This window comes from Perca flavescens, chromosome 5, assembly GCF_004354835.1.
Source record: "Perca flavescens isolate YP-PL-M2 chromosome 5, PFLA_1.0, whole genome shotgun sequence".
In the NCBI taxonomy this organism is placed as follows: domain Eukaryota; kingdom Metazoa; phylum Chordata; class Actinopteri; order Perciformes; family Percidae; genus Perca; species Perca flavescens.
In genome coordinates, this window is record NC_041335.1 from 6057159 (window position 1) to 6082491 (window position 25333).

General features: G+C 40.5%; 1 protein-coding gene across 3 annotated transcripts in view; it reads left to right on the forward strand.

The window, feature by feature from the left end:
- The first annotated feature begins 3917 nt into the window (after nt 1-3917).
- Nucleotides 3918-25333, forward strand: part of ppp3cca (protein phosphatase 3, catalytic subunit, gamma isozyme, a) — a 31032-nt gene continuing 9616 nt past the window's right edge. For 2 of the 3 annotated variants that reach the window (XM_028577623.1, XM_028577625.1), the window contains exons 1-7: nt 4652-4735; nt 5145-5295; nt 15626-15823; nt 17695-17819; nt 22634-22745; nt 24355-24500; nt 24899-25038. In XM_028577623.1, the coding sequence (XP_028433424.1) occupies nt 5220-5295; nt 15626-15823; nt 17695-17819; nt 22634-22745; nt 24355-24500; nt 24899-25038 (797 nt within the window). In that variant the 5' untranslated portion in view covers nt 4652-4735; nt 5145-5219. Of the gene's footprint in view, nt 4736-5144; nt 5296-15625; nt 15824-17694; nt 17820-22633; nt 22746-24354; nt 24501-24898; nt 25039-25333 lie in introns of all 3 variants that reach the window. The other variant, XM_028577624.1, reaches the window with a different exon arrangement.

The window sequence follows — 25333 nt, forward strand, 5'->3', positions numbered from 1 at the left end:
ACGGTCTGTTTCATGCGCACGGCAATATACACAGAAAAATACATCAACAGATAACATTAAGACAGGTTTATAGACTCATAGAAACAAGCACTTTTACAACAAAGACACCGGATCTATACAAGGTCAGCGAGATGGTTTGTTCAGCAGTGCTGTGGCAGAAGCGTCAAAACTTCTGCCAAAGCGAGTGCTTCTACACCTCAATTCAATAAAATTTTATTTATAGTATCAAATCATAACAAGAGTCATTTCGAGACACTTTACAGATAGAGTAGGTCTAGACCGCACTCTATAATTTACAAAGCCCCAACAATTCCAACAATTCCAGTAATTCCCTCAAGAGCAAGCAGTGCGACAGTGGCGAGGAAAAACTCCCTCTTGGGAAGAAACCTCGGACAGACCCAGGCTCTTGGTAGGCGGTGTCTGACGGGCCGGTTGGGGGTGTGATGAACAGTGGCGATAATAGTCAAATTAATAACGGAACAGTGACTTCAAATGGTAGTCGCAGAGTCCCGTATCTGCGGCCAGGTGGCAGCAGTGCAAAGTGTGAATATAGAGGGTGATTGGTGTCGAGGGCGAGGGCAGACTGATCTCATGAATTGGCAATTTGTATTCCGTTTTTGCATGTTATCAAGACGCATAATCGCATTTTTGCGTGTATATCAACGCAAATCGGCCTCCATTGACATACATTGCAAGTCAATTTCCGCCGTACACAGGACTTTCACCCAGGAGACCCAGTTTTTTTTTTTTTTTTTTAATAAGCCTTAACCAATGTTTCTTTCCTAAACCCAACCATTTATTGTTGTCCTAAGCGTGTTTTTGTCGTTATTTTCCGTGTTTTTGTCACTGTTTTGTTACTAAAGCCTTTCCCTGTGTTCTTTTCCTAAACCCAACTTTTATTTATTTATTTATTTATTTTAACAGGCGTGTGACGTAGTTCTCGCGATAGCACGTCGCGTTCTCGCGATAACACGCAACGTGGCGAGGCCACGTGGTGGGTATGTTTACATCAGTTGTATACAGCGTAGGCATACACGTGGATAGCTGAAAATGCGTACAATAACACGCCATTTTGCTTTATGAAAGTGGCGTGTATATTTACGCAAAGTCATGATGCCATGTTGGCGAAGGGCAAGGCGTGTGATGGCTCCATCGTTCAGGTCTGAGATGTTGGGTGTAGGGGAGCTGATCATTTTGGAGGCGACGTGTGTGTGTGTGATATTGGTGCGTTTTGTTTTTGTTAGGAATGGTGAGCATGTGGTAGAAACAGGGGGAACGGTACAGCAGGATGGGTTGGATTATGCTTTTGTAATGTACCAACAGGAGGTGTTGTGGGGCAACAGAAAGTGCTCTTGAGTTTACGGATGACGTGTAACCTCTGCTGAGATCGTTTGTGGATATCACGGACGTGTTGATTCAAAACAGGTTATTGTCTAAAGTGAGTCCAAGGTATTTGAATTTGTTGACCTGTTCTACCGTCTATGGTTAATAAAGACATTGTAAACCATCTATACACATTATTTAGATAGCTATTATCGGTGTACAAATAATCAAATGATCACCTCTTATACATGTAGATGACCAAAAAGATGTAATGTTACTTAATGCTTTATAAACTATTTATTGAGCATTAACTTACTAAAATAAGCATAAGTAGCAACTTTATAGCATTTAACCATCCAATGTTTATAGATGGTTTACAAATCAATTAATAACATTGACAAAGTATTAACAATCTATTTACATTTATAAACTTATATTTTATATGACACTTAACTAATGATAAAATAACATAAATTATAACATTACTAATAATTTTTTAAACGTTATAGATAATCAATAGACTGCAGTTTTGCACTGTGCCAACAGGTTTTTGAAAATGAAACAAGACAGCCATCTAGTGTTCATGGGTTGATATTGAATGACATGTTTCAGTATCACTGGTGAAAAACTTGAAAATCCAGTTTCGTAGTGTCATGTTCTTGCAGTGCCAAGAGAAATACATTACTGCATGGAAATAATATCTATCTAAATATTTCTCTACTCTATTTAATATTAATGTAAAAACAAGTAAAAAAGTTTCGTAATGTTGGCAATATTTCAAGTACTTGAGTAACTGATAAATCCACTTGTGTGATTTAAAAAAGCAATTACATCTCCCACCCCCAAAATGTAATTTGTATTTTGTGCTACGTCACTCAATGTATGTTGCAGGCTGGATTTCTACTGGAATGTGAATTATTTTGATACACTACATCTAATTAGTAGAGATGTTCCAATACCGATGCCAGTCTCGGTATCGCCTCCGATACTGCCTAAAACGCTGGTATCGGTATCAGGAAGTAGGCCTACTGGAGTTTATGCACCGATCCGATACCGCGTAATAAAGCCCTAAAGAAAATCTACGTTAAAGTAGTTTATTTATGTTCTTTTTCCGTTATAACTGACTGTCAAACTGGATAATAAAAAAAAGTTCTGTGGCATTCAATGTTTGTGTTTGTTCATGTTTCACAAAGAGTTTAACCTGAGCCAGAACGACAACAAAGATAGAAATCATATCACATATCCATACAGGGATAGTAGTATACAGTTGTTCAAACATAATAAAATATATGACACACATGGTATCGGATCGGTACTCGGTATCTGCCGATACGCAAGTTCAGGTATCAGAATCGATATCGGGAAAAATGGTATCGGACCATCTCTACTAATTAGTGTATTAACAAAGTGTAAAACCCTTTGTGGTTTTGAATGCACCCCTAGTCGTCTAGTGTTGCATTCAAGTCCCATTTAATGCACAGAAGATGGATTTTTTTTTCTTTTTTTACCATGGAAAATAACTAGTAACCATTCTAAATACTTACATTTTTGAAAAATCACTGACTTATATACATTTCAAAAGAAACAATGCGCCTCATCTACTACTATTTTTTTCAATTAACTTCATCATTTACAGGGCAAAGACTTCAGAGGCACGCCCACCAAAATCAGGCTCTTGTTTTAGAATGGGCGTGCCTCGTGGTGTATTGTGTGTAGTAAACAGTACTTCACTTGCAACCAGGGGCGGATCTACCGGGGTGGCATAGGGTGGCAAATGCCACCATAAGAGAAAGCCTTGCCACCCCTGCTGCCACCCCAGTTGGCAGCAACGAATTAAAAGTTATGGCCAATTTGACCATTTAAAAGCGCAAATCTCCAATGTCCTACTGCAGTCAGTCAAAAACTGTTTGCTTCTCCTCACACATCTGCCACTCATCACCTGTGTCTTACCTTAATGCCTTGTCCTGTGATAATGCCCCTTACTTCTATCATGCTTCTCTCTCCTATTAAGTGAGATCCCATTGTATGGTCGCCTCAAATGCAGGACACTGATTGCATGAGATGAAGTTTGTCTGTATGAGTTTGTAAATGGCAGCCTGTGCTCTTTTGTAGTGTGTACATACTATTTATCATCAAACTGTGATAACTGATTACATTCTGTATATATACATATACACTGCTATATGTTGCCACCCCTCAAAAATCCCTGCCCCCCTCTCACCACCCCATAAATATTTTTCTAGATCCGCCCCTGCTTGCAACATAATTGGCCGAGTTAGACAATTATTTTGTGTGATTATTGATTCGAACTTTGAGTTTGGGTTCAACCAGAAACACGTTCAAATACAGGAAAATGACAATACAAAGAACAATAAAAGATAAGTCTAGAAACATTATAGCTATGCAGGAACTATTGACGCATTTGATACAGAACCTGCCTCAGAAGCTTTTACTCTAGTGCAGCAGTATTAAGAGGTGTCTCCCATATGGTATGACCATTCGTGTGCGAGCAGAAGCAAAGAAAAAAACTGGTCAATTCAATAGAAAGGTTTTTATTTTGGAACGCACCCCTAAACCATGTGTAACGCTTCCATAGACACGTCACATCGGCTCAACCATGTTGTAGGAAATCCACCGCTGCTCCTCACTCACTCTGTCAGATTAGAGTTTAATCCGAGGGGGAGGATACACTGTCAAGTCGCTCTGCATCTTGGAAGGACTCTCGGTGTATATGCATACTAAGTAAACGCGTTTTTACGTGGGACTGTATTTCGTTCTACAATAAACGGCCTGTACATAGAAGATGAAACACCAGTTTTCCGTTGCTGTCTTTGCCTGCCCGACGTCTTGCCAATACGTTAAAATGTTAGCTGGCTAACTAGCTGAGAAGGAGTAACGTTAACTAATTCGGATTAACGTTAGCTGATAACGGCAGCCTCCCTTCTACGTAATATCCAGGTATCATTTGTTGTGCTCGATAACTATTAGCTACACAGCGAACGGTCGCCTCTGTTAATTGTTTTTGTTTGTTGAATGTCTATTACCTTCCTCCATTTTTGTCAACATTACTTCTTTGTGCTGTAAGTATTCGCTAGCATTAATGTTGCTGCAAGCTAGCTAGGTTAATAGCCACTCAAACCACAACAAGAGCCGGAGCTCTTTCGCTGGCTAATCGTCTCGGTTTTTTGGGAAAGAGCAGACATAAAATTAGTGCCTCCGACCGCAACCGAAAGTCAAGACGGCGTTGACGGCCAGGCTGATGTGCTAGCTTGTCTTTTGGCCAGCTGGCAAGAGAGCTGCTGTACAAGATTGTATTCCCGAAGTTAGCCTTCAGACGAAGCAAAGATGTCAGGAAAGGATAAAGACAAAGTCAAACAAGAGAAACAGTCCACAACGGAGCGGCTGATAAAAGGTGAGTGTTTTCTTCAAATGTACATTGCGTAACGTCACAGTAAGTTACTCGCATCACAAATGCTTTGACGGAAAGCTACGCATTAATTGAAAACCACCTGTAGCTTTTGGAATAACTTTATGTTATAATAGCAGTCAGAGGCCAGTAGGCTTATAGTAATGGCACACAAGTTGTATATAAAGTAATTATCAATTATTTTGTATAACTACACTATAGTTGCACTCATAAGGGATTCTGAACCGTTCCCTTTCACCAGGAGTTGCTCAGAAATGGGGGTAAAACAGTGCATGCAAACACTGCTTAGGATAGAACGTAACAAAGGTATCATCTCCATTGTTGTCCGCTCAGTATGTAGCTAATCACCACATAGCAGAAATCAAAGACACTGCCCAATCTCCTTGACATTTAGGATGGATGAAATGGACCGGGTCGTTGCTCACTCACGGGAATACCCAAGCTCAGGTTACCAGCAGAGCTTGACAAGATGGATTCCTTCACGTTGATGTTGTCCTGGTTCATTGGACAGACAGGACACCATTTGTTGTGTCTGCCCAAGACAGGTCAGTCAGAGCCAAGTCTGAGGTAGCTCCCAAGAGAGAGAACCCATTCCCACCCCTGCCACCACAACCACCACTACTCCTTAATGCCAACACAGGCTACATCTCCATCTGTCTGCAAGGGCACTGGGAGGGTGTCCTGCCAGGGGACTGGAATGCTGAAGTGTGAGCCAGTGTGGAGAGGGTGAGTTAATTGTGGAAAGAATCTCTCCAGTGATGTGCCCAACATGGCCAGCCACATGGCGGAGAGAGACAATAGGAGTGTGACAGGGAAGAAGGGAAAGACAAAATGTAGACTGGAGTAAGGGCAGCTTTGCTTTAGGGTGTGACCTAAAACCAATATTGGTCCTGTAATAAAAAGTCAAACATTAGTTGTTGTTATCCACATTATGCATGGTTTGAGTACTGAGTCTTTGTAAAATTGATAAATAAAATGCAATAGAAAAACTATTAAAATAATGCAAAATATGAGTGTAAAATAGCACTGTAGCTACAGTACAAGGTTGAGAAAGCAACCGTGGTGTTTCCATTGTAGGGCTTAACTGGTAGGCTACCTAAGACTAATGCTGCTCTGGTTATGTAAATCAACAGGTAAGCTTGTTCGCTGTTGGGTATTGTGAGTTGAGTGTAGACTGATAGGTGTGTGTGGTGCTACCTGTGCCTCAGAAGACTTTGCTTGGCTACATCTGGTTTTTGAAATCTCCATTGCTTGATGTAACAAAGATTCATTTCAACTTTGATACAAATCAAACTGGATTGTTGCTGTGTGCTAAACCTGATCCTGTGTCTGAATTAAAATCAAAGAGAAGCCAGAGTAGTGCTGGGCAATATGACGACATCATCAAAACAATGTAAAAATGTCTATCCTTGATATTCTTCTATAACGTTTCTGTTGCAATGTTGAAAAACCAGCAGCTGAACTCCGTTATGGCAATATTTCATAAATTGGACAACACTTTTGATCCTTGCACGTTATGTTCATTTTGCGCTAAAGTTCTTCATAAAATGAGAAAATACTCCGTACTTTTAATTGGTACAAGTATTTAACAAACACAGGAGCATACAAAAATAGGCTTTACTTTGAGCTAATTTTAAACTGTATTGACTTTTTATTTATTAAATTACCAGAAAACATTCTACATCATGATATCGCTGTTGTGACCTGTATAGGGATAGAAGATTTTGGCCATATCAGCCAGCCTCTAGGCCAAAGGGAAATTTATGCTAGTACTGTCGCACCGCATGATGGACCGACAGAAATGACAAACAAACCTGAGGCCTGGCTATTTAGCTTGCAAGGGTAATACATTCACTGATGATTAGAGCAATCCGAAGTGGACTTTATGATTCATCCAGCCACAGTCTGCTCCATTCATCTCTACCCAGCCGCATCTTTGTAATTCAATCCTCCTCTATTGTGTCAATTTTGAAACAATGGCGAACATATTCTAGACCCTAGCTCATATCACTGTCCAAAACATTCTCCTCAGTGGGCAGGGTGGTACTGTAGATAGTAGTGTCTTTGTTTCTTGAGTCGTTTGTTGTCACGCCAGACAGTGTGGGTGTTGATGCCGTGCAGCAGTGGATTTGAAGAGTTCATCAAACATTAATGCTAATTAGGCCAGGCGGTCTCTAATAAGAAGCCAGTCTCAGGGCGGTGGCAGCTTATTATTTTTAACAAAACATTTTTCTTCGTTTACTAGTTGCTTATGTGTCGGAAAAACGAGTGGCTCGCTTCACTTTGTCTGCACCGTTGTTTTCTTTCACCGCACTGTGTAGTCTGTTGGGATTGAGCGGTGCTGTTCACTGCCAGCCAGGGATTCAGTTGTATCTGTGTTTGAACAGACTGGTCCAGCCTTGATTGTACAGGCAAATGTACCCAGAATGTATTATTATTGTTATTATTATAGTTATTATTATTTAGTTCTTTGGAATTGAGATCAGCTATTATTGTCCAGCATGTCAAATTACTGCCAGCTTTCAGGCGAAGGCTCGTAAATTTGGTCAGCATGGTTGTTGCTTGAAATGTTTCACGGTCTGGTTATCTCATGCCTATTTTGTATCCTATTCTTCGGCGTTATCGCGTTTTTCACGTTGTTCGTACTGGAGCCTTCCTTCAGAGTGACAAGTCTTTTAAGTAAACAGCCCCTGAATCTGGAAGCCCTTGCTAATATAGGCTTTATCTAATCTGTTCTTAAGGTTCGTACCTCAGCTTACAGCTCTCTTTGCGGCCGTGCCTTGTAGGCCTGGGAGCACTTACTGTTTATTTATACCACACACTGGTCAATGCATGACAGCTTGTACTCAGCACAGGCTATGGAACTGTGCTCTAGCTGCTCTCTCCATTGCAGACCAGGCTATACTCTGTGGCCTAGCTAACATCAGAATCAGAAAGGAATTTATTGCCAATTAACTAACACTTACAAGGAGTTTGCCTTGGTTGTTTGTGCGTACATAAGCATATTAAACATTCATATGAAGTAAACAATAAATGCTGCAACAAATCTGTACATAGAACTGTTTAACATAAAGAAAGAACAAAGAATCTGTGTGGATTAGTAAAGGATGTGCAAAATGTTAAGGGATGTGCAAATCATTTGCTATCAATTGCTAGCACTCTCGCACCAGGGCAAACACCACTTGCGGACCCATATTTACAGCCTTTGCTTTATTGAACTAGCAATAAGTTAGTCGGTCAAATATTTCTTTAAACAACTATTTAAGAAAAAAAAACATCAGTGGATCAGCTTCTAAACTCTTAATATGTTCCCCAAGTCCAGGCACTGCATCACTGATTAGCAAATGCACCCACACTAAGAACTCATTAATTACAGCTAACGTCTGATGTACGCTTTTTTCATATTGCACTTTGATTTGCTCTGTGTGGGTGTGACAACATTCTCAGAATGCCTATCTCTCTCTCTCTCTCTCTCTCTCTCTCTCTCTCTCTCTCTCTCTCTCTCTCTCTCTCTCTCTCTCTTCTTCTTGTTCATTGCCACTGGCACAGCTAATCGCACAAGGAGTGCTGATTTCCATAAGCTGATACAAGTATTTATGTCACATTTGATGGCACATGGTGTCCTGTGCACAGACCTGTGGATGGATTTGATGCTATCAGGAATCCGAGATAACCTTCAGTAAAAGTGTGTACTGTGGCAAGGTTTTCTGTGCTTTTGATTCTCTCTTCTTCTCTTTTTTTTTTTTTTTAGCTGTACAGAAGCAGCCGTTTATAACACTCATATTATTTTTGCACTTTGTAATGTCTCTGCATGCCTTGCAAGCAGTGTTCAAAAACCCCTATCTGGCTAGTTTTACACCATGCTTAATTGGTGCCATAATGCATTTGGTGTGTGCCTGGTCCGTTATTAGGCATACCAGCTGTAATCCCTTTTACCTCGCAAGCCCTGGAAGTGAGAGGGCTTGGATCACACTACTATTGTTTTGAACGTGTGCAGTTTAGTCAGTAACTATCTACTCCTGCAGTTTTATGAGCTGATGAAGCTGCTGCCAATGTTACAGTACTAATCTGCACTGTGGACAGTTTGAATTTCAGCCTTTTTAATACTGGTTGTAAGGGCTAAGTGCAGCTAAAGATTATTTTTTATTGTGGAGTAATCAGTTGATTATTTTCTAGATTTATTCGATTAGTTATTTAGTCTATAAAATGTCAGAAAATTGTGAAATTAATGGTTGAACATTGTTTTCCAAAGCCCAAGGTGACATCCTCAGATGTCTTGTTTTGTCCACAACTCCAAGATATTCACTTTACTGTCAAAGAGGATTGAAGAAACTAGAAAATATTCACATTTTAAGCAGCTGGAATCAGAGAATTTCTAAACTAAAATTATTCAAACCTATGAATCAATTATCAAACTAGTTGCCGATTAATTTAATAGTTGATTAATCAGTTTGCAGCTCTAGTAGTTATACAACTTTTCATATGTTAACACTTAATGTAGATTAACATGGGTAATTGGATTGAATTGTGCTTACGTGTATATTGGTGTGTTTTTATAAGAAATATATATTTTTTGTTTCAAGGCCTTAAAATCTTAAATTTGCTGAAGTATTGTGTTCTAGGTCTTAATTTTCCTACGTCCATGCAACGCTGTCTCTAATGCTCCCGTAGCGCTTTAGAATGGTTTAGTTTTTGATTCTGTGGTGTTTTAGGTCTTTCTTTCGCTAGTCCAATTATAATTTGCTGTATTATGGCTAAAAATAAGACCAACATGCAGCCCATAAGCTTTCGTGTTGTTGGTGCGAGTCTCTTTCGGATTGTACCACAGACATAAAACGGATTTTATTCTTCAGCTATGGGGAAGTAGCCTAGAAATGTAGACGCACCCTAGCGGCAGCAAATGTAATTTGCAGCCAGGGGGTCTAGCAACTCTCCGTTGGCTTGCGAGCTGGAAAAGCCAAACTCTATCTTGGCCAATCACATTGTGAATAGAGTCGGTGAGCGGGCTTAACATAATGACGGCAGCGTTATGACTGTTCCGCGTGAATCCCCTGCTACTTGAAAACAAAGAAGATGGCTGCTGCTGCTGGCGAACAGCGTTCTTTGGAATCTGCTTTGCCCGCAACTCTGGAAGACTTGGAGTTAAGCTTTTCTTTGAGAAAAGAACAAAGAATGGCACTGAAGTCATTCTTAAAAAAGGAAGATGTGTTCGGAGTTTAATCTATCAAATTTAATCTGTCAAGTAGCTCCGCTATCTTCTTCGTTGCTCTGGTTGGTTGTAGCGCTATCCTATTGCGTGCAGAGGGAATATGAAAGACAACCGTTTACCCCGCCCCTCGGATTGAGCCCTGCCGATGGTGAGTTCCCAGACCCAACGTCTTGATTTGGGTCTGGCTTGTCAGGCTAATGGGGAATTGCAAGTTTAACGATACTTGGCTTGAAAAAAACACATTTCAGACGATGTTTCAGGACAGTGACGCTTTTTTGTTTGTTTGATGCCGTGAGATAGGTCTTGAATTCATAATGGTCTTAAAAAGTCTTACATTTGGCTTAGTAAAACCTGCAGAAACCCTGATTTTTGCAGTTGTAGATGTTGTGCACTTGACTTACATATGTTTTGATCAGGAAGCTCTCATGTCTTAGCCTTGAAAGCATTGACTTTTAATGCTGACGGTAAAAGGATTGTGTAGGTGGTATGCAGCAAATTACTGAGAGAGGGTGGGTCAGGTGAGGTGCGGGGCTTCTTAAGGTCTCTCTTATGCAACTCTTGTATGGCGTTGTTATGTAAGTGTATGCGTCCCTCCTCTTGTGCCAATAACATCATCTTGGCTCAATCAATGCAAATGTCACCTCATGATTACAACTTAAGCAAATGCAGTCTGAGATGCAGAACGTTTCTTCTGGTCATATGTATCTTTTCAAATATGATATATTTGATATGAAATTGTCATCTTTTCTTGCGTAAGTGCACTTTATTTAAAGGTGCTCTAAGTGATGTGACGCGTTTTTTAGGCTACAACATTTTTCGTCACATACAGCAAACATCTCCTCACTATCCGCTAGCTGCCTGTCCCCTGAACACACTGTAAAAAAAAACACGGTCTCTGAAGACAGCCCAGGTTCCACAAACGCCAACAAAAACAAACTGCGCCAACCTGCCCCAAGAACCATAACAAACAGTGTTCCAGCCAATAACCGACAAGAAGGAGCTGGTTGAGCCATCACTACAGCAGCATTAGCACGTAGGCTAGTTCCACAATGCGTATTCATGACTCAACCAGCTCCTTCTTTTGTTATGGTTCGTGGGGTAGGTTGGCGCAGTTTGTTTTTGTTGACGTTTGTAGAGCCTGGGCTGTCTACAGAGACCGCGTTTTTTTTACAGTGTGTTCAGGGGACAGACAGCTAGCGAATAGTGAGGAGATGTTTGCTGTATGTGACGAAAACTCACTTAGAGCACCTTTTAATTGTCTTTTGAATATATTTTAAATTTTAATTTAAAGGCATACTATGCAGTTTCCGTTTTTGTCAAACAGCTACCCCTAGAGTCGCTGTGGAGTACTTGTATTTAACGTTACTGTCGTAAATACCACTCACGCAGAGCTGTCTCTGCACTCACAGCCTGATCCCCTCCCCCCTGTAGGACTGGTCTTATTATCAACGATGGATGAATCAACAACTTTGTAAATTAGATTAGATTCAACTTTATTGTACAAATACAACGAAATGCAGTTTGCGTCTAAACAGAAGTGCAAAAAAAGCAGAAAAGTGCAATGTGATACAAAGTATAGGCAGTTGGTGGTAAAAACTGACATGCAACAAGCAAGCGCAACAGCATACAACCTAGAACGCAAGCAAGTTTACTTAACATGTTGATAAAATGTCGGGAGTACAGTCTTCAAATTGGCCTTATTAAAGTCTCCTGTGATTATGTTAACCCCATCGCGTTGGGCCCGCTGCTGTTCGTTTATGGTGTCCAGCAGGAGAGAGAGCGCCGTGTTTACGTTGGCGTCGGGTGGAATGTACACAGCCATCACGATCACTACTGTTAGCTCTCTCGGTAGAAAAAAAAAGCCGGCATCTTACAGACATGTACTCGAGGTCAGGGGATCAGTGTTTATCTATTTATCCTGTTATTACACCAGTTCTCATGCACGTACATACAGAGCCCCCCCTCCTCTGCTCTTACAGTCCTCAGTCCTGTCCCAGCGGAGCAGAGCGCGGCCTGCTAGCTGCATGCTAGCATCGGGTATCCCCAGGTGAAGCCAGGTTTCAGTGATAATCAAAACACAGCAGTCACAAACATAGCGATTTCCGGCAAGTTGTAATTCCAAGTCGTCCGTTTTATGCACCAGGGATCTGGCATTGGAGAGATACAGGCTCGTTAGAGGTAGCTTGTGTGCTATGCTAGCTTTAGCATAACACCGGACCAGCGGCCCTGCTATTCCTCTTCCTCCTCCGACTGTGCCGCCTCCTAGACCCGACAACAATCCACGAAGAACCCGGCGGTCTTGCTGTGTCGTCTGGGATGTTGTGCATATAATGAAAGACACTCGAAATAGATATCTGGTGCTGGTCACCGATGTCCAAAAGGTTCGGGCGGGTATAGCGGATGTTCGCAGAACCGACAGTAGTAAAGCAATTCGTGATTCTCACGAGATTTAGCCGGGTGCCACCTCCCCAAACTTGCATCGCTGGTTTGCTATTGGGATGATTCGCCCTACTACGAGTTTGTTTACCATCGAAATGACTTTGAAACTGTAAAGTGTATTAAGGTACAAATCTTGCATAGTTCAAGTTCATTTATTTATATAGCACATTTAAACAGCCGCTAGACAGACCAAAGTGCTTTACAGAGCTAGCATAAAAAAACATAAAACCAGCAAGACAGAGCGTAAAACACATAATAAAAACGACAAGGCTAAGATCAACCTTAAAACACTGACTCAAATATACAAAAGAAGGACAACTCAAATAGGAAATCAATATGCTAATGAGAATAAGTAGGTTTTTACCAACAACTTGAAGATAGCGAGGTTGGGGGCTGTTCTAATCTCTAAAGGCAGGCTGTTCCACAGACGAGGCCCCTGCCACCGCAATCTACTGATTGGCATGTAAATTTGAGTGTCATCCACATAAAAATGAAATGATACATCATATTTCCTTAAAATAGCGCCCAAGGGCAGCATATAAAGAGAAAATAGAGAGGGAGCCAGAATGGAGCCCTGTGGAAGACCACAGGACAAAGGTGCCATAGAGCTGGAGAAGTTGCCCATCTTTACTGAGAACCTTCTATCAGAAAGGTAAGACTGGAACCAATTCAGAACTGAGGCTTTGAGGCCTACCCAGGTCTCAAGTCTAGCTAACAGAGTAGGGTGGTCAATGGTGTCAAAAGCTGCCGAAAGATCTAGGAGAACTAGAACAACAGTATCTCCAGAATCAGTAGAAATGTAAACGTCATTTAGCACTCGCAGGAGAGCGGACTCAGTGCTGTGTGCAGTCCTAAACCCAGATTGAAAAACCTCATAAATACAGTTGTTAGACAAGAAGCGTTGAAGTTGGACCAACACAATTTTCTCCAACAATTTAGAAATGAAAGGTAAGACTGAAATGGGCCGGTAATTATTTAAAACGAGGATCCAGTGAAGGCTTCTTGAGTAGGGGAGTGACCGTAGCCACTTTAAAATCGGCTGGAACGGAGCCCGTGTTAAGGCACTTGTTCATGAGAGATACCATACCTGGACCCACAGAGTCAATGATTAATTTGAGAAATCTCGGCTGAATGATATCATTAGGGCAAAATGAAGGTTTTAGCTTAATGCTCACATCCTTCAGTGTCTGGAGGTTGATAGGATCAAAAACCTCCCAAACGCCAGCAGCAATGGACATAATTGGGGGGAGAGTTAGACTAGAACTGACACTAAGTCTTAATTTAGTGATTTTGTTAGAAATAAATCTTCACATAGATCATCTGAGGCAACATACAATTTAACAGGTGGATTTAAAACAGACTGAATGACTGAAAACAGGACCTTTTGGATTAGAGTGATTAGATTCAATTAAATTCGAAAAATATGCAGCTTTAGCTAACTTAGCAGCATTCTGTAATGCTGTAAGAGAGTCTTTGAACATTTGGAAGGAGACAGTTAACCTATCCCGTTTCCATTTGCGTTCGGCCTTTCTACAAATTTGTCTTTGGTGGCGAGTGTCAGAGTTTTGCCAAAGAACAGATTTTGGTTTTGATTTGTAAGGCTTGAGAGGAGCAGTCACATTAGCTACCTTAAGCCAGGCAGAGTTAAGGAGGCATAGTGTGCCTTTAACCTCTCTCAATGCTAACGAAAAATATCTAATCGTAATTAACTCTAACCTATTTATTAGGGCTGGGAACTATATGCTTTTGTCCCGATTCGATTCTTTCACGATGCATGGGTGCCGATTCAATGTTGTTTTGCGATTTTCATTTCAATCGCGATTCAGTAGTATTGAATATTACAATTTTCCTTTCCTTCTTTAACACAACAAAAGTTGAATAATAGGGGACTATAAATCATGAGACATTTCAAAAGCCTAATTGTTTTCTAAGAAGAATGCACATCACATGTCAGTCAGTCAGTCTGACATTTATTTCATTTGTAAAGAAATACATAACGTGTATTTTCAGCATTTTCTGCTTTCACTCTCTCTTGCTGGAAACGTACCGTCAGCGGTACCGTATAAACAGAAAATTTGTAAAAATATGTAGGTGATTGGTAAAACTGTGTGTGTGTGTATAGATAGATAGATAGATAGATAGATATAGATTCGGGGAATAGAATTGATTTAAAAAAAAAAAAAATATATATATATATATATATATATATATATATATATATATATATATACACACACACACACACACACACACACTCACCTAAAGGATTATTAGGAACACCTGTTAAATTTCACGTTAATGAAATTATTTTATCAACCAATCTCATGGCAACTGCTTCAATGCATTTAGGGGTGTGGTCCAGGTCTAGACAATGTCCTGAACTCCAAACTGAATGTCAGAATGGGAAAGAAAGGTGATCTAAGCAACTTTGAGTGTGGCATGGTTGTTGGTGCCAGATGGGTTGGTCTGAGTATTTCACAATCTGCTCAGTTACTGGGATTCTCACACACAACATTTCTAGGGTTTACAAAGAATGGTCTGAAAAGGAAAAACATCCAGTATGCTGCCGTACTGGGGGGTGAAAATGCCTTGTTGATGCTAGAGGTCAGAGGAGAACGGGCCGACTGATTTCAGCTGATAGAAGATCAACTTTGACTCAAATAACCACACGTTACAACCGAGGTATGCAGCAAAGCATTTGTAAAACCACAACACGCACAACCTTGAGGCGGATGGGCTACACCAGCAAAAGACCCCACCGGGTACCACTCATCTCCACTAAAAATAGGAAAGTGAGGCTACAATGTGCACGAGCTCACCAAAATCGGACAGTTGAAGACTGGAAAAATGTTGCCTGGTCTGAGTCTTGATTTCTGTTGAGACATTCAGACGGTAGAGTCAGAATTTGGCATAAACCGAATGAGAACATGGATCTGTCATGCCTTGTTACCACTGGGCAGGCTGGTGGTGGTGTTGTAATGGTGTGGGGGATCCCTTTCGCCTTCAGAACTGCCTGTCATTGATTCAACAAGGTGCTGGAAGCATTCTTTAGAAATGTTGGCCCATATTGAGAGGACAGGGTCAAACATGGTATTAGAGAGAGAGAGAGAAGAATTGATTTTTAAAAATCGTCCCAAAATACAATCACAATACATATGTGAATCGATTTTTTTTTTTTCCCACCCCTATTTATCCTAATAGATTATTTACTGTTTTCCCTTCAACAGCTGTGCCATACCCTCCACAACATAAGCTGACTGTGAAAGAGATATATGAAGATGGCAAGCCCAACGCTGAGCTGCTCCGCAACCACCTTGTCAAAGAGGGCAGAGTGGAAGAGGACGTGGCTCTAAAGATCATCAATGATGGGGCTAACATCCTTCGCCAAGAGAAGTGCATGCTGGAAGTGGAGGCGCCTATAACAGGTAGGGTATACAAAGTATATCCACGTACTGTATGAGATCCCTCGTGAAGGGTTGGCAATATCTCGATTTTATATTGATACTCGATGCTAGATATGGTCTTAAATTTTGGATATCGTAATGTGACACGGGTTGTCTTTTCCTGTTTTCAAAGGCTACATTACTGTAAAGTGATGTCATTTTCTGAACTTTTCAGACCGTTCTAGCTGTTGTATTATTTGCCTTTACCCACTTAGTCATTATATCCAAGGTACCGATGACTATTTATCAAAAATCTCATTGTGTAAATATTTTGTGAAAGCACCAATTGTCAACCCTACAATATCAACACAATATCGATATCGAGGTATATGGTTAAAAATATCGTGATATGTGTCCGTTTTTCTCCATATCGCCAAGCTCTACCCTTGTGCAAAATGGTCCAGTAGAGATTATTCCAGTTATGCCCTGTTCAGTAGTTTGAAATATTTACAACTATTGGATGCAGACTACATTAGTTATTCCAAGGCAGCATAGATGGTGTTGTGAACAGAGTAAACAGTAGGCATTATTCCATTGCAACACTGTTTTTCTATGAGGGCAACTGGTGTAAACCCAGTTCTGTGCCAGATCCAAGGGCCTTGCAGGCTGTCAGAGTTAACTCAGCATCAGTCAGTTCTCAAAAGATATCTGCTCCCTCTAAGCTGACCTTTGCATGGCCTCAGTCCAATCCAACCAGCTCCCAACCTTTCATTTCTGTATTTTTCTTACATATAACTTACTCCTCAGTTTTGTTACTATTTGGTTTCCCTAACCAAACCAAGTCATTTAGCATAAAGTGTGAAACTTTTACAACAATTAAAACACATTTTAACTGGAATACTATAATTGAAATGTGGAGAAGTGAAAGCAGATAACCATAATGCCACCATCATCTCTCTGCTGTTTTCATCTGGTGGACAGGAGAGATGGCATTTAAAGTCCAGGCTTTATTTCTTATTTCTTTTTCAGGCCTAGGTCAGTCTATTCATCTCTTTCAATGGTTATATTATTATTTGTCAACCCACAAGGTACACAAAATTGGCAGTTGAAATGTATCCTTTGCAAAACGGTCAATTTCTTTACCTGTCACACATGCAATTCAGGGTGGTGGCGCAGGGTCAACCGTGGTACGACGCCCCTGGAGCAGTTTGAATGAGCGTTTCTAGAACAGAAAAGTATTAATAGTTCAGTTTTTTTAATAATGCATACAAAATAGTTGCGCATTTTACAATCAATCCTTAAGGATAAATAAATCCTTCGGTTAAAAGCTCCCATCTGCAAAGATCTGATACCAATGTTGGCATTCTAAAATATTTGCCATGCTCATGTTGCTCTGTACTGTCATTGCAAAGGAGGGGCGGCGTGGGGGGGAGTGGTGTTGGGTCAAATTTCAGAATGTAGGGTATCTCAGTGTATTCGTTACATCAATGCATCAGAACAGATTATTGATGCATTGAATCATTTTGAGAAAGTCAAATGGCTTAAGCAATAACACTCCTCGGCCATGTTTTAAATGTTATTATTCCTGTTGCCACTTTCAGTATGTGTATTATACTTGCTATTATTGCTAATTTCACACAGCATCAACATCAGTAAGCACACTTAATAAAAAATAATAATATTTAAACTATTTGGCCTGGAAAAGAAAGGAATGGAAAACCTGTAAATGTACACAGCACTTTGAATCTGCATGTTGAATATATAGAGGCTTCTCTTTGTTTCTTTGTATGTATGGCTGGTTTTAGCAACCTATACCAATGTGTACCCAGACAACCAACTTTTTAAAAATATTAGTATTCCTGCTAGTTGTTGTTACAGGACCAATTAACAGCAGTGTGTTTGTCTTTTGGCAGTATGTGGGGATGTCCATGGACAATTCTTTGACCTTATGAAGTTGTTTGAAGTGGGGGGATCACCCAGTAACACACGGTATCTCTTCCTCGGTGACTACGTAGATCGAGGATACTTCAGTATTGAGGTAAGTTGTTGTATCTTCTAGGTTATTCATTTGTAATTTTATTTATTTCACATTTTAAATGTGCAATATTTTGTATTATGTTGTCAGAAAAGACCCTTATTATTAAATACATAACAAAGTCACAAAAATACAAAATAGAAGTTGAGGTTTGGTTCACAAATAATTTGAAATTTGTTGGGTTGAACGGACATCTATTAGTTTAATTTATTAGTTTAATTTATTAAATTTTTTTCTTTTCTTTGCAAGTTCAGGTAAACTTCCCATTGTTGTCTTATGAATGACAGACAACCTCATTCACACTATTATTTGCTGCACAAGCTATTTTGTGGAGGTGTAACAATATTCACTGTCTCATTCAATTTTGTCAGCGTTGTCTCTTTCTTTTGTACGTTTTCCTTAGAGCAGAAATGGGTTCTGTAGATTTTCCTTACACATTCATTTTCTTATTTTATAAAATGGTTATAAAAAAGTTAAATAAAAATGTTAGGCAAAGTGTCACTAATTTTCTGCTGTGGTGAAAATGTATTGAAATGTGGCACAATAATATCAATTCAAGTTGTGAATATTGTGCATTGAACAATGTGGTATGTTTCAGTGTATTGTTACAGCCCCTCAGTATTGGTGTGCGACAGGTCAATAAGATGTCTTTATTTTTTAGCCTTAGCTTAAGGTTTAAACTGTTCTTCTGTCATAATGTCAGATCATAATGTAACCTGACTCTCTTGGTGTGTTGTTGGCTTCTGACACACTGCTGCTTCTATCCTGTTGTAGTGCATGTGAATTAGGGCCAGTGCTTGCAATTTGGATTTAAAGAGTTGATGTAATATGACGAAGGTAAACTAAAGCTGACGGTGGTATGTCCTATCCCATTTTGATTCTCAGGAGGGTTAAGATGGGGGGTCAGAATAGCTTCTAAAATATAAGGCTTACTGCAGTGCTGCTTTGAGAAGTGCCAAATGACCAAATGGGTTTTGCTGTCTGAAATTCTATATAGATGACAACGTCAAAGGGCACAGTGCATACATGCTTATTAGATGGTTAAAAATAAGACAGAGAATCGGAACAGAGAGCTGCAGTCTGGCTGTACAAAGGGGGGGATGGGGGGGGTTTACAATGGGGACCCAGTTTCATGGTTAAAAAAGGTATCAAAATGTCCATAGAAAACACTACTGCTGTGTAACCCTCTCCTCTGCTGTCCACCTTTTATTGGTATAGCAATCATACTTTCGTAATGGTTTGTGTACATTAGGTAAGCACCCACACAATAGGCTGCTTTTTCAAATTGTTTCCAATGAGAGTGAAGTGTTCTGCTTGATGCTTTTGCGTTGCTGGGTTCCTTGTGTTTTTCTGCTCTATGCGCCTCGTGTTTTTGCCGAAGCGCCCTGAACGCCCCAAGTTAACTTCAACTGAGTGCAGAAAAGTGCCTAACATCATTTAACTTCACAGCAAAGCAATGGTTGGTAGCGCACAGGCATTTATGTGGTTGCTAGGGCTGGGTATTGTTCGAAATGTTTAGATACCGGTACCAGCGGCGATGACTGGCGCACTGCCATTAAAGCTTGGACAATTTTGTAAAAGTGCAGCCACGTTAACGTAAAGCAGAACATGAAGGTACATCGAACACCACAACTACCAAAACAAAGACAAGAAAATATGTGGCAGTGATCATAATTTGATCTATGGAGCCTAATTCGACTGCCAATCTCCTAGTCTAATCACATTGTGTCTTGTCGACTTTTCCTTTGCGGAGAAACTGCTGTCTTGCTCTGTCTCTCTCATTCTTTCTTTCTTTCTTTCTTTCTCTCTCCACAAAAGGGGGTCCCTGCAGAAAAACTTTGAGAACCAGTGGCATAGGCTGATGCCGATTCAGATATTGTGTCCTCTGAGGACCTTCAAAATTAGCACTGTGATTATTGTCCGTTGTATTTAAAATTGTGTTTATTATAGTGATGTATTATAAAAAAAAAAACTAGGGATGCTAATTAAGATTTATTGTTCTGACCGGTAGCCGACACAATGTATAATCGATAATTAACTGACAAGCAGGCAACAGAGTCCCAGTTCACCCGTCCAAGACGCTAAGACATACTTTCCGTGTCTGTGGACAGCTGTGGACTTGTATAGGTTGTTGCATGCATTGTCATGGACACGTGCAGCCACATTCCTGGTGGCTTGTGTCGTTCTGTGTCACCAACACACAGAACATGAACTCTCGTCACAGATGAAACCTCTTGTCCACTTAAGAAAACGGTTCAGCTTATCTAAACCACACCGTTTATCAGTGTCCTCCACCCACTGCGGTTGAAGCATGGGTGTTATCCGAGTGCCTAGAGTGTACATCCTGCTGTCAACACTGTGGCACAACTAAACTTAATTAATAGTAATGGAATATACCTTATTCTTACATAATGTATGCAGTCAGGCAATTATTCTAACTAGAAATTAGCATGTAATGTTATGCATTTCTTTATTTTCTTGTAAGTTTAAACAAATGAGTACTGATAATTAGAACGCCACTCTCTGTCTACAGTGCTGAAATAGATACCAGTTTTCAATAGCATAGTTAGGTCTTGACCTTAGTCACATTGGCATACCTTAGGTACTGTCCCTGTGGGATGTTACCTGCTGTGACTGAGTAATGAAAACATCCGCACATTTATCAATAATGAAAATAATCATTAGTTGCAGCCCTATATTGGTCAAACAGTGCTCAAGCTTAGGCATAGGAAATTAATATATATTCAAATAACTCCAAAATGCAATAGTCTGTTTGAAATGTATATGTAATTCTTCTATACATACAAGAGGATTGGCTGATGTGAAGCCACCACAAAACAAAAGCGCCTAAAAGCTACAGATTGTTGCCATTTTCTCTTATGAGCAGGGCTGAAAATTGTCTACGTTTCAAAGGAAAGCCACTGAGCTCACTTCAGTAACACATTAGACGGATATCAGGATGTGGTTACCTTGGTAACATAAAGAGGAACTGTAGCCTCTTGTAGTGTATTACCTCTACAGGCCAGCAATAAGCCAAAGTCTAAATTCAGTGCTCTCTTTTTAATTTTCTTAACTCTCCCAGCCTAGGCCCAATACACACCAGGCACAGGCTTGTGTGTGTGTGTGTGTGTGTGGGGGGGTTTGAGGTGAAGGTAGCCAGTGTGCATGTCTGCCACACAAAGCTTTATGCCATTTCCTCTGTCTCTTACTCCCTCACTCCAGTCTCAAACACACAGTGGCTGGCTAATGTCAGCTTTCAGATACTTCAAGCAATGTCTCTTTCGCTGCATCCACACATACACAGACACATTTACCTAGCCAGTTCACTATTGCTCCCAACAATGGAAGTGAATAAGACATGGTAGTCCTGGCCTCCACATTCCTTTTCTTTTTTTTTTTACATTGTCAGTTCTGTGAATATACACTTGCTGACTCTGGTTACCTTGGCATCTTGTTCCAGCGACTTAATAGCAGGCCATGGTCGGTGCAGGAGTGGGCTGAGAGTGGCAAGTGACAGGCTGCTACTGAGCAGTGCTTCGTCTGAGCACAAAAAAAGAATGCTAATAATGAAAAGTTAATTTGGATTGTAAATGCTAGTCTGCTTTTCCTATATACTGTATACTGTATATTTTATTTAGAGCCTCTAATGTAGCCAGAGAAAATCATCATATTACTTCTCAGATGAGAGGAGTTTGTTAAGGTAAAACTAGTCTCACATTACCAGATCTATCTCCAGAGCTCTGTGGAGTAAGGTCTGGCTATACCACAGATACATTCTAGGACAGGAGGATTGGTTTTGCATTTCTTTTAACCAGTCAGAATCGTATTGTGCGGCTCTATGTTCTGGATGCAGTGACGGTGCATCTGCAAAATAGTCTGGTAACTGTTCACACAACGCAGTAACATGAGCTATTTAAATTAGTGGGATACATTAAACGCTAAACGTAATTTGCTCTTACCAGTGTATTGCCGCGTGTAGTTCGTCCACAGCAATACCCGCCAATCGGTCCCAAAACGTCCCAATTAATTGAAAATGCCGTAAACATATTCTTTGGAAAGCTTTAGATTAATTTGCCAAAAGAACCAAGCAGGCCTGCCTTATTGCACCACTGGAATTTGCGCGTACCGTTAGTTTACTAGCTCGGAGGTTGTTGTTGTTGTTGTTGTTGTTGTTTCCCGTTGCAAAGGAATTTTGACACAGATAGCAGCAGGGGAGGGGCAAAGCTGGACGTCTGACGAAGCGCCGGTGAGGTCCGGCTCGTCAGGCTTTTCCTGGCAATATACTTCCGTTGATCCAGACTAAGGAAAAACCAATCTTTCTGTGGCACGCCATAGTTAATCATGTGGTTAGAGCGCCTGATGGCACAGTGTGTTCCATGTGACAGGAATTCATTTGGTAACATTTTTAAAATCTCCTGTAGATGGTCGCTGCAATACGAAGCATAACTGGCAGCTGAGCTAACTTGCCTTGTTTAAGGTCACTGTCCGACTGAAAAATAGACAAATGACGCGGAGACAAGTGTGTGGGAGTATGTCATTTCTTTAATTTGAAAAAGCTTGTATAACTGCAGTCATTTAAAACCAATTACTGACAGTCTTGTGCAAAAATGTGAACAGTGCAGCCCTAAAACAACTTGCGTTGGTAGTGGAAGATAGCATTGGAAACTTGTCAACATCTGATTTAATGCTGAAAATTTATTCTACGAGTACTTTCACAGCTTAGACTTTCAAGGTCTGTGCATAATTATCAGTACACATCTTTGACTTTTCCTTCTCCCCTCTTCCTACATTTTCTCTCCTGCCGTCTGTCCTCCCAGTGTGTTCTTTACCTCTGGTCGCTCAAGATCAACCACCCCACCACACTCTTCCTCCTGCGTGGGAACCACGAGTGCCGACACCTCACAGAGTACTTCACCTTCAAACAGGAATGTAAGTGCAGTGCTTCTCACAGCCATACAGTAAGAAGGCCAGTCTAATGTGCTCCCACGCTCCCTGTACCACATCACAGTGGCCCCTATCAATCAGATTTCAGATGTCAGACAAGGCCTGGGTATAAGGGTATGGCATGGTACTCACAGCGTAAGTGCAGGATTGCTCTTTCAGTCACTATTACAGGTTATCTGATCATCCCTTCCACACGGAACATAAACGGGCACAAATGTGGAATTAAAAGAACCTAACTGTGAGGTGACTGACGCCACTTTATAAAATGACTAGCTTCCCAAAAGTAGGACGATATTTGTCAGAAAGTGTGTGTTGGATGAGGAAGTCCCGTCACACAACGTACCACTTCATCATTGTTACAGACCCTGCAGAGTAGATTTTTGCTTTTCATGTTGCAAACGATAAACTACTAGAGCAAGGAGAGCAGCCAGGCATGCTGTTGATGCTTTTCAGACAGTTGTGTGTGTGTGTGTGTGTGTGTGTGTGTGTGTGTGTGTGTGTGTGTGTGTGTGTGTGTGTGTGTGTGTGTGTGTGTGTCTCGCAGGTGTTGAGGCATTAGTATGCGAACTGAGAAACAAATACACTTTGGCAGACAACTAAGAAAACCTTGCCAGCTGCAAATATATGTCACTCACTACATCCCCCCACCCACCCACATACCATCTCGTCTACACACACACACACACACACTGTATCATTACACACTGTGTCACCTTTCACTGTGTCACCTTTCACTGGTTTAGGTGGTGGTCTTCGGCGGGATGTAATACTTCCAGAATTAATAAAAATGAATGTGGTCAAGAGAATGTAAACTAAATGAGCAGATAAAGCAGTAGTGGTAGGTAAAATAATAGATTCTTAGATGCATTGTGATTTTCTCGTGGAAGATTCACCATGCGTACACACAGCTCCTTATTTTGAGTGTATAGGGTTTCCCCATCAGTGGCTGCTGGCTGAATTGTGTCTGTGTGTAGGCCAGTAACAATTCCAAATTTTGCTGGACAATTAATTGTTCAGAAATAATTGCGATTAACAATATAATTGTCTCTTTTAGTGAAATAATTTTTTTATTTATTTATTACTTTTTCAAACAAATTAAAGTCTAAATGAATCCCAGGATACATATTTTAACTACAGTCTTCTCTCTATGAATTGAATGCAACCCTCGCTTCCAACATTGTCTTTAGTTCAGCCTACCACCCACATTGTGTTCTGGCTGCTCGTGCCCTATTAGGAGTAGATTTACTCCTCCCCTAATCTGACCTGACTTGATCATCTGTCTAGGGCTGCAAGTAACAATTATTTTCATTGTCGAATAATCCGTTGATTATTTTCTTGATTAATCAGTTAGTTGTTTTGTCTATAAATTGTCAGAAATGAATGAAAATGAGGGGGAAATGAAGCTTTACGTCTGTCCTACTGGCAGAGGAGCTGTGTTACTTCTTCACAACACATCTGACAAACCTTGATATCATCTGAATAAGCAGATACAACAGAAGTTTTGCCATTTGTGGCTTAATTTTGAAGAAGAATTACAGATTGTTCTTATGTGGGATGAGCTACAACAATGAACCACATTTTGTGTTTGCTGCAGGTAAAATTAAATACTCTGAACGTGTGTATGACGCCTGTATGGAGGCCTTTGACTGCCTGCCTCTCGCTGCCCTGCTCAACCAACAGTTCCTATGTGTACATGGCGGACTTTCACCAGAAATCAACTGCCTAGATGACATTAGGAAGGTAAGTGATCAATCACTGGCATATGAAGTTGTGGTAAAATAGAGAAAAAGCATAATTTGGTCATCTTAAAACTGAAGATCTATAAATTCCCTGTCGCTTGATTTTATTTATTTTAAATGCTTTTTTGTACTGAAAGCCAATGAACTGCAAGTAATAGTAGTTTGGAATGGCTGTTGGAGTCCATTTCTATTTTATCAGAGTGGTCTTGTGTGTGTGTGTGTGTGTGTGTGTGTGTGTGTGTGTGTGTGTGTGTGTGTGTGTGTGTGTGTGTGTGTTGTGTGTGGTTGTGTGTGATTGTGTGTGTGTGTGGTTGTGTGTGTGTGTGGTTGTCTGTCTGTGTGGTTGTCTGTCTGTGTGTGGTGGTCTGTCTGTGTGTGTGTGTGTGTGTTGCTCAACAGTTAGACAGGTTTAAAGAGCCTCCAGCATTTGGGCCAATGTGTGATCTGATTTGGGCTGACCCCGGTGAGGACTATGGCAGTGAAAAGACATCTGAACACTTCAACCATAACTCCGTCAGAGGCTGCTCATACTTTTTCAGGTATTGGATAACATCACTCCGGCTTGCAGCTTTACTTTACTCTACAGGTTCACTAATTAATACCAAACTCCTTTGGACAGATACAAATACAGCACTTTATTATAAAATAAACAATTGGTTTTTTTTTTCATCAAATTGTGGATTGCTTTTTGTAGACCAATCTCAAAAAACTTCAAAATAATGACATAAAATTAAAATAGGTTTCATCACACAGGTTAGAGCGGATGTAGCTTATTGAGGTACTTAAAAAAAAAAAAAAAAGATGGCTCTCTCAAAACAAGTGTATATATATGTA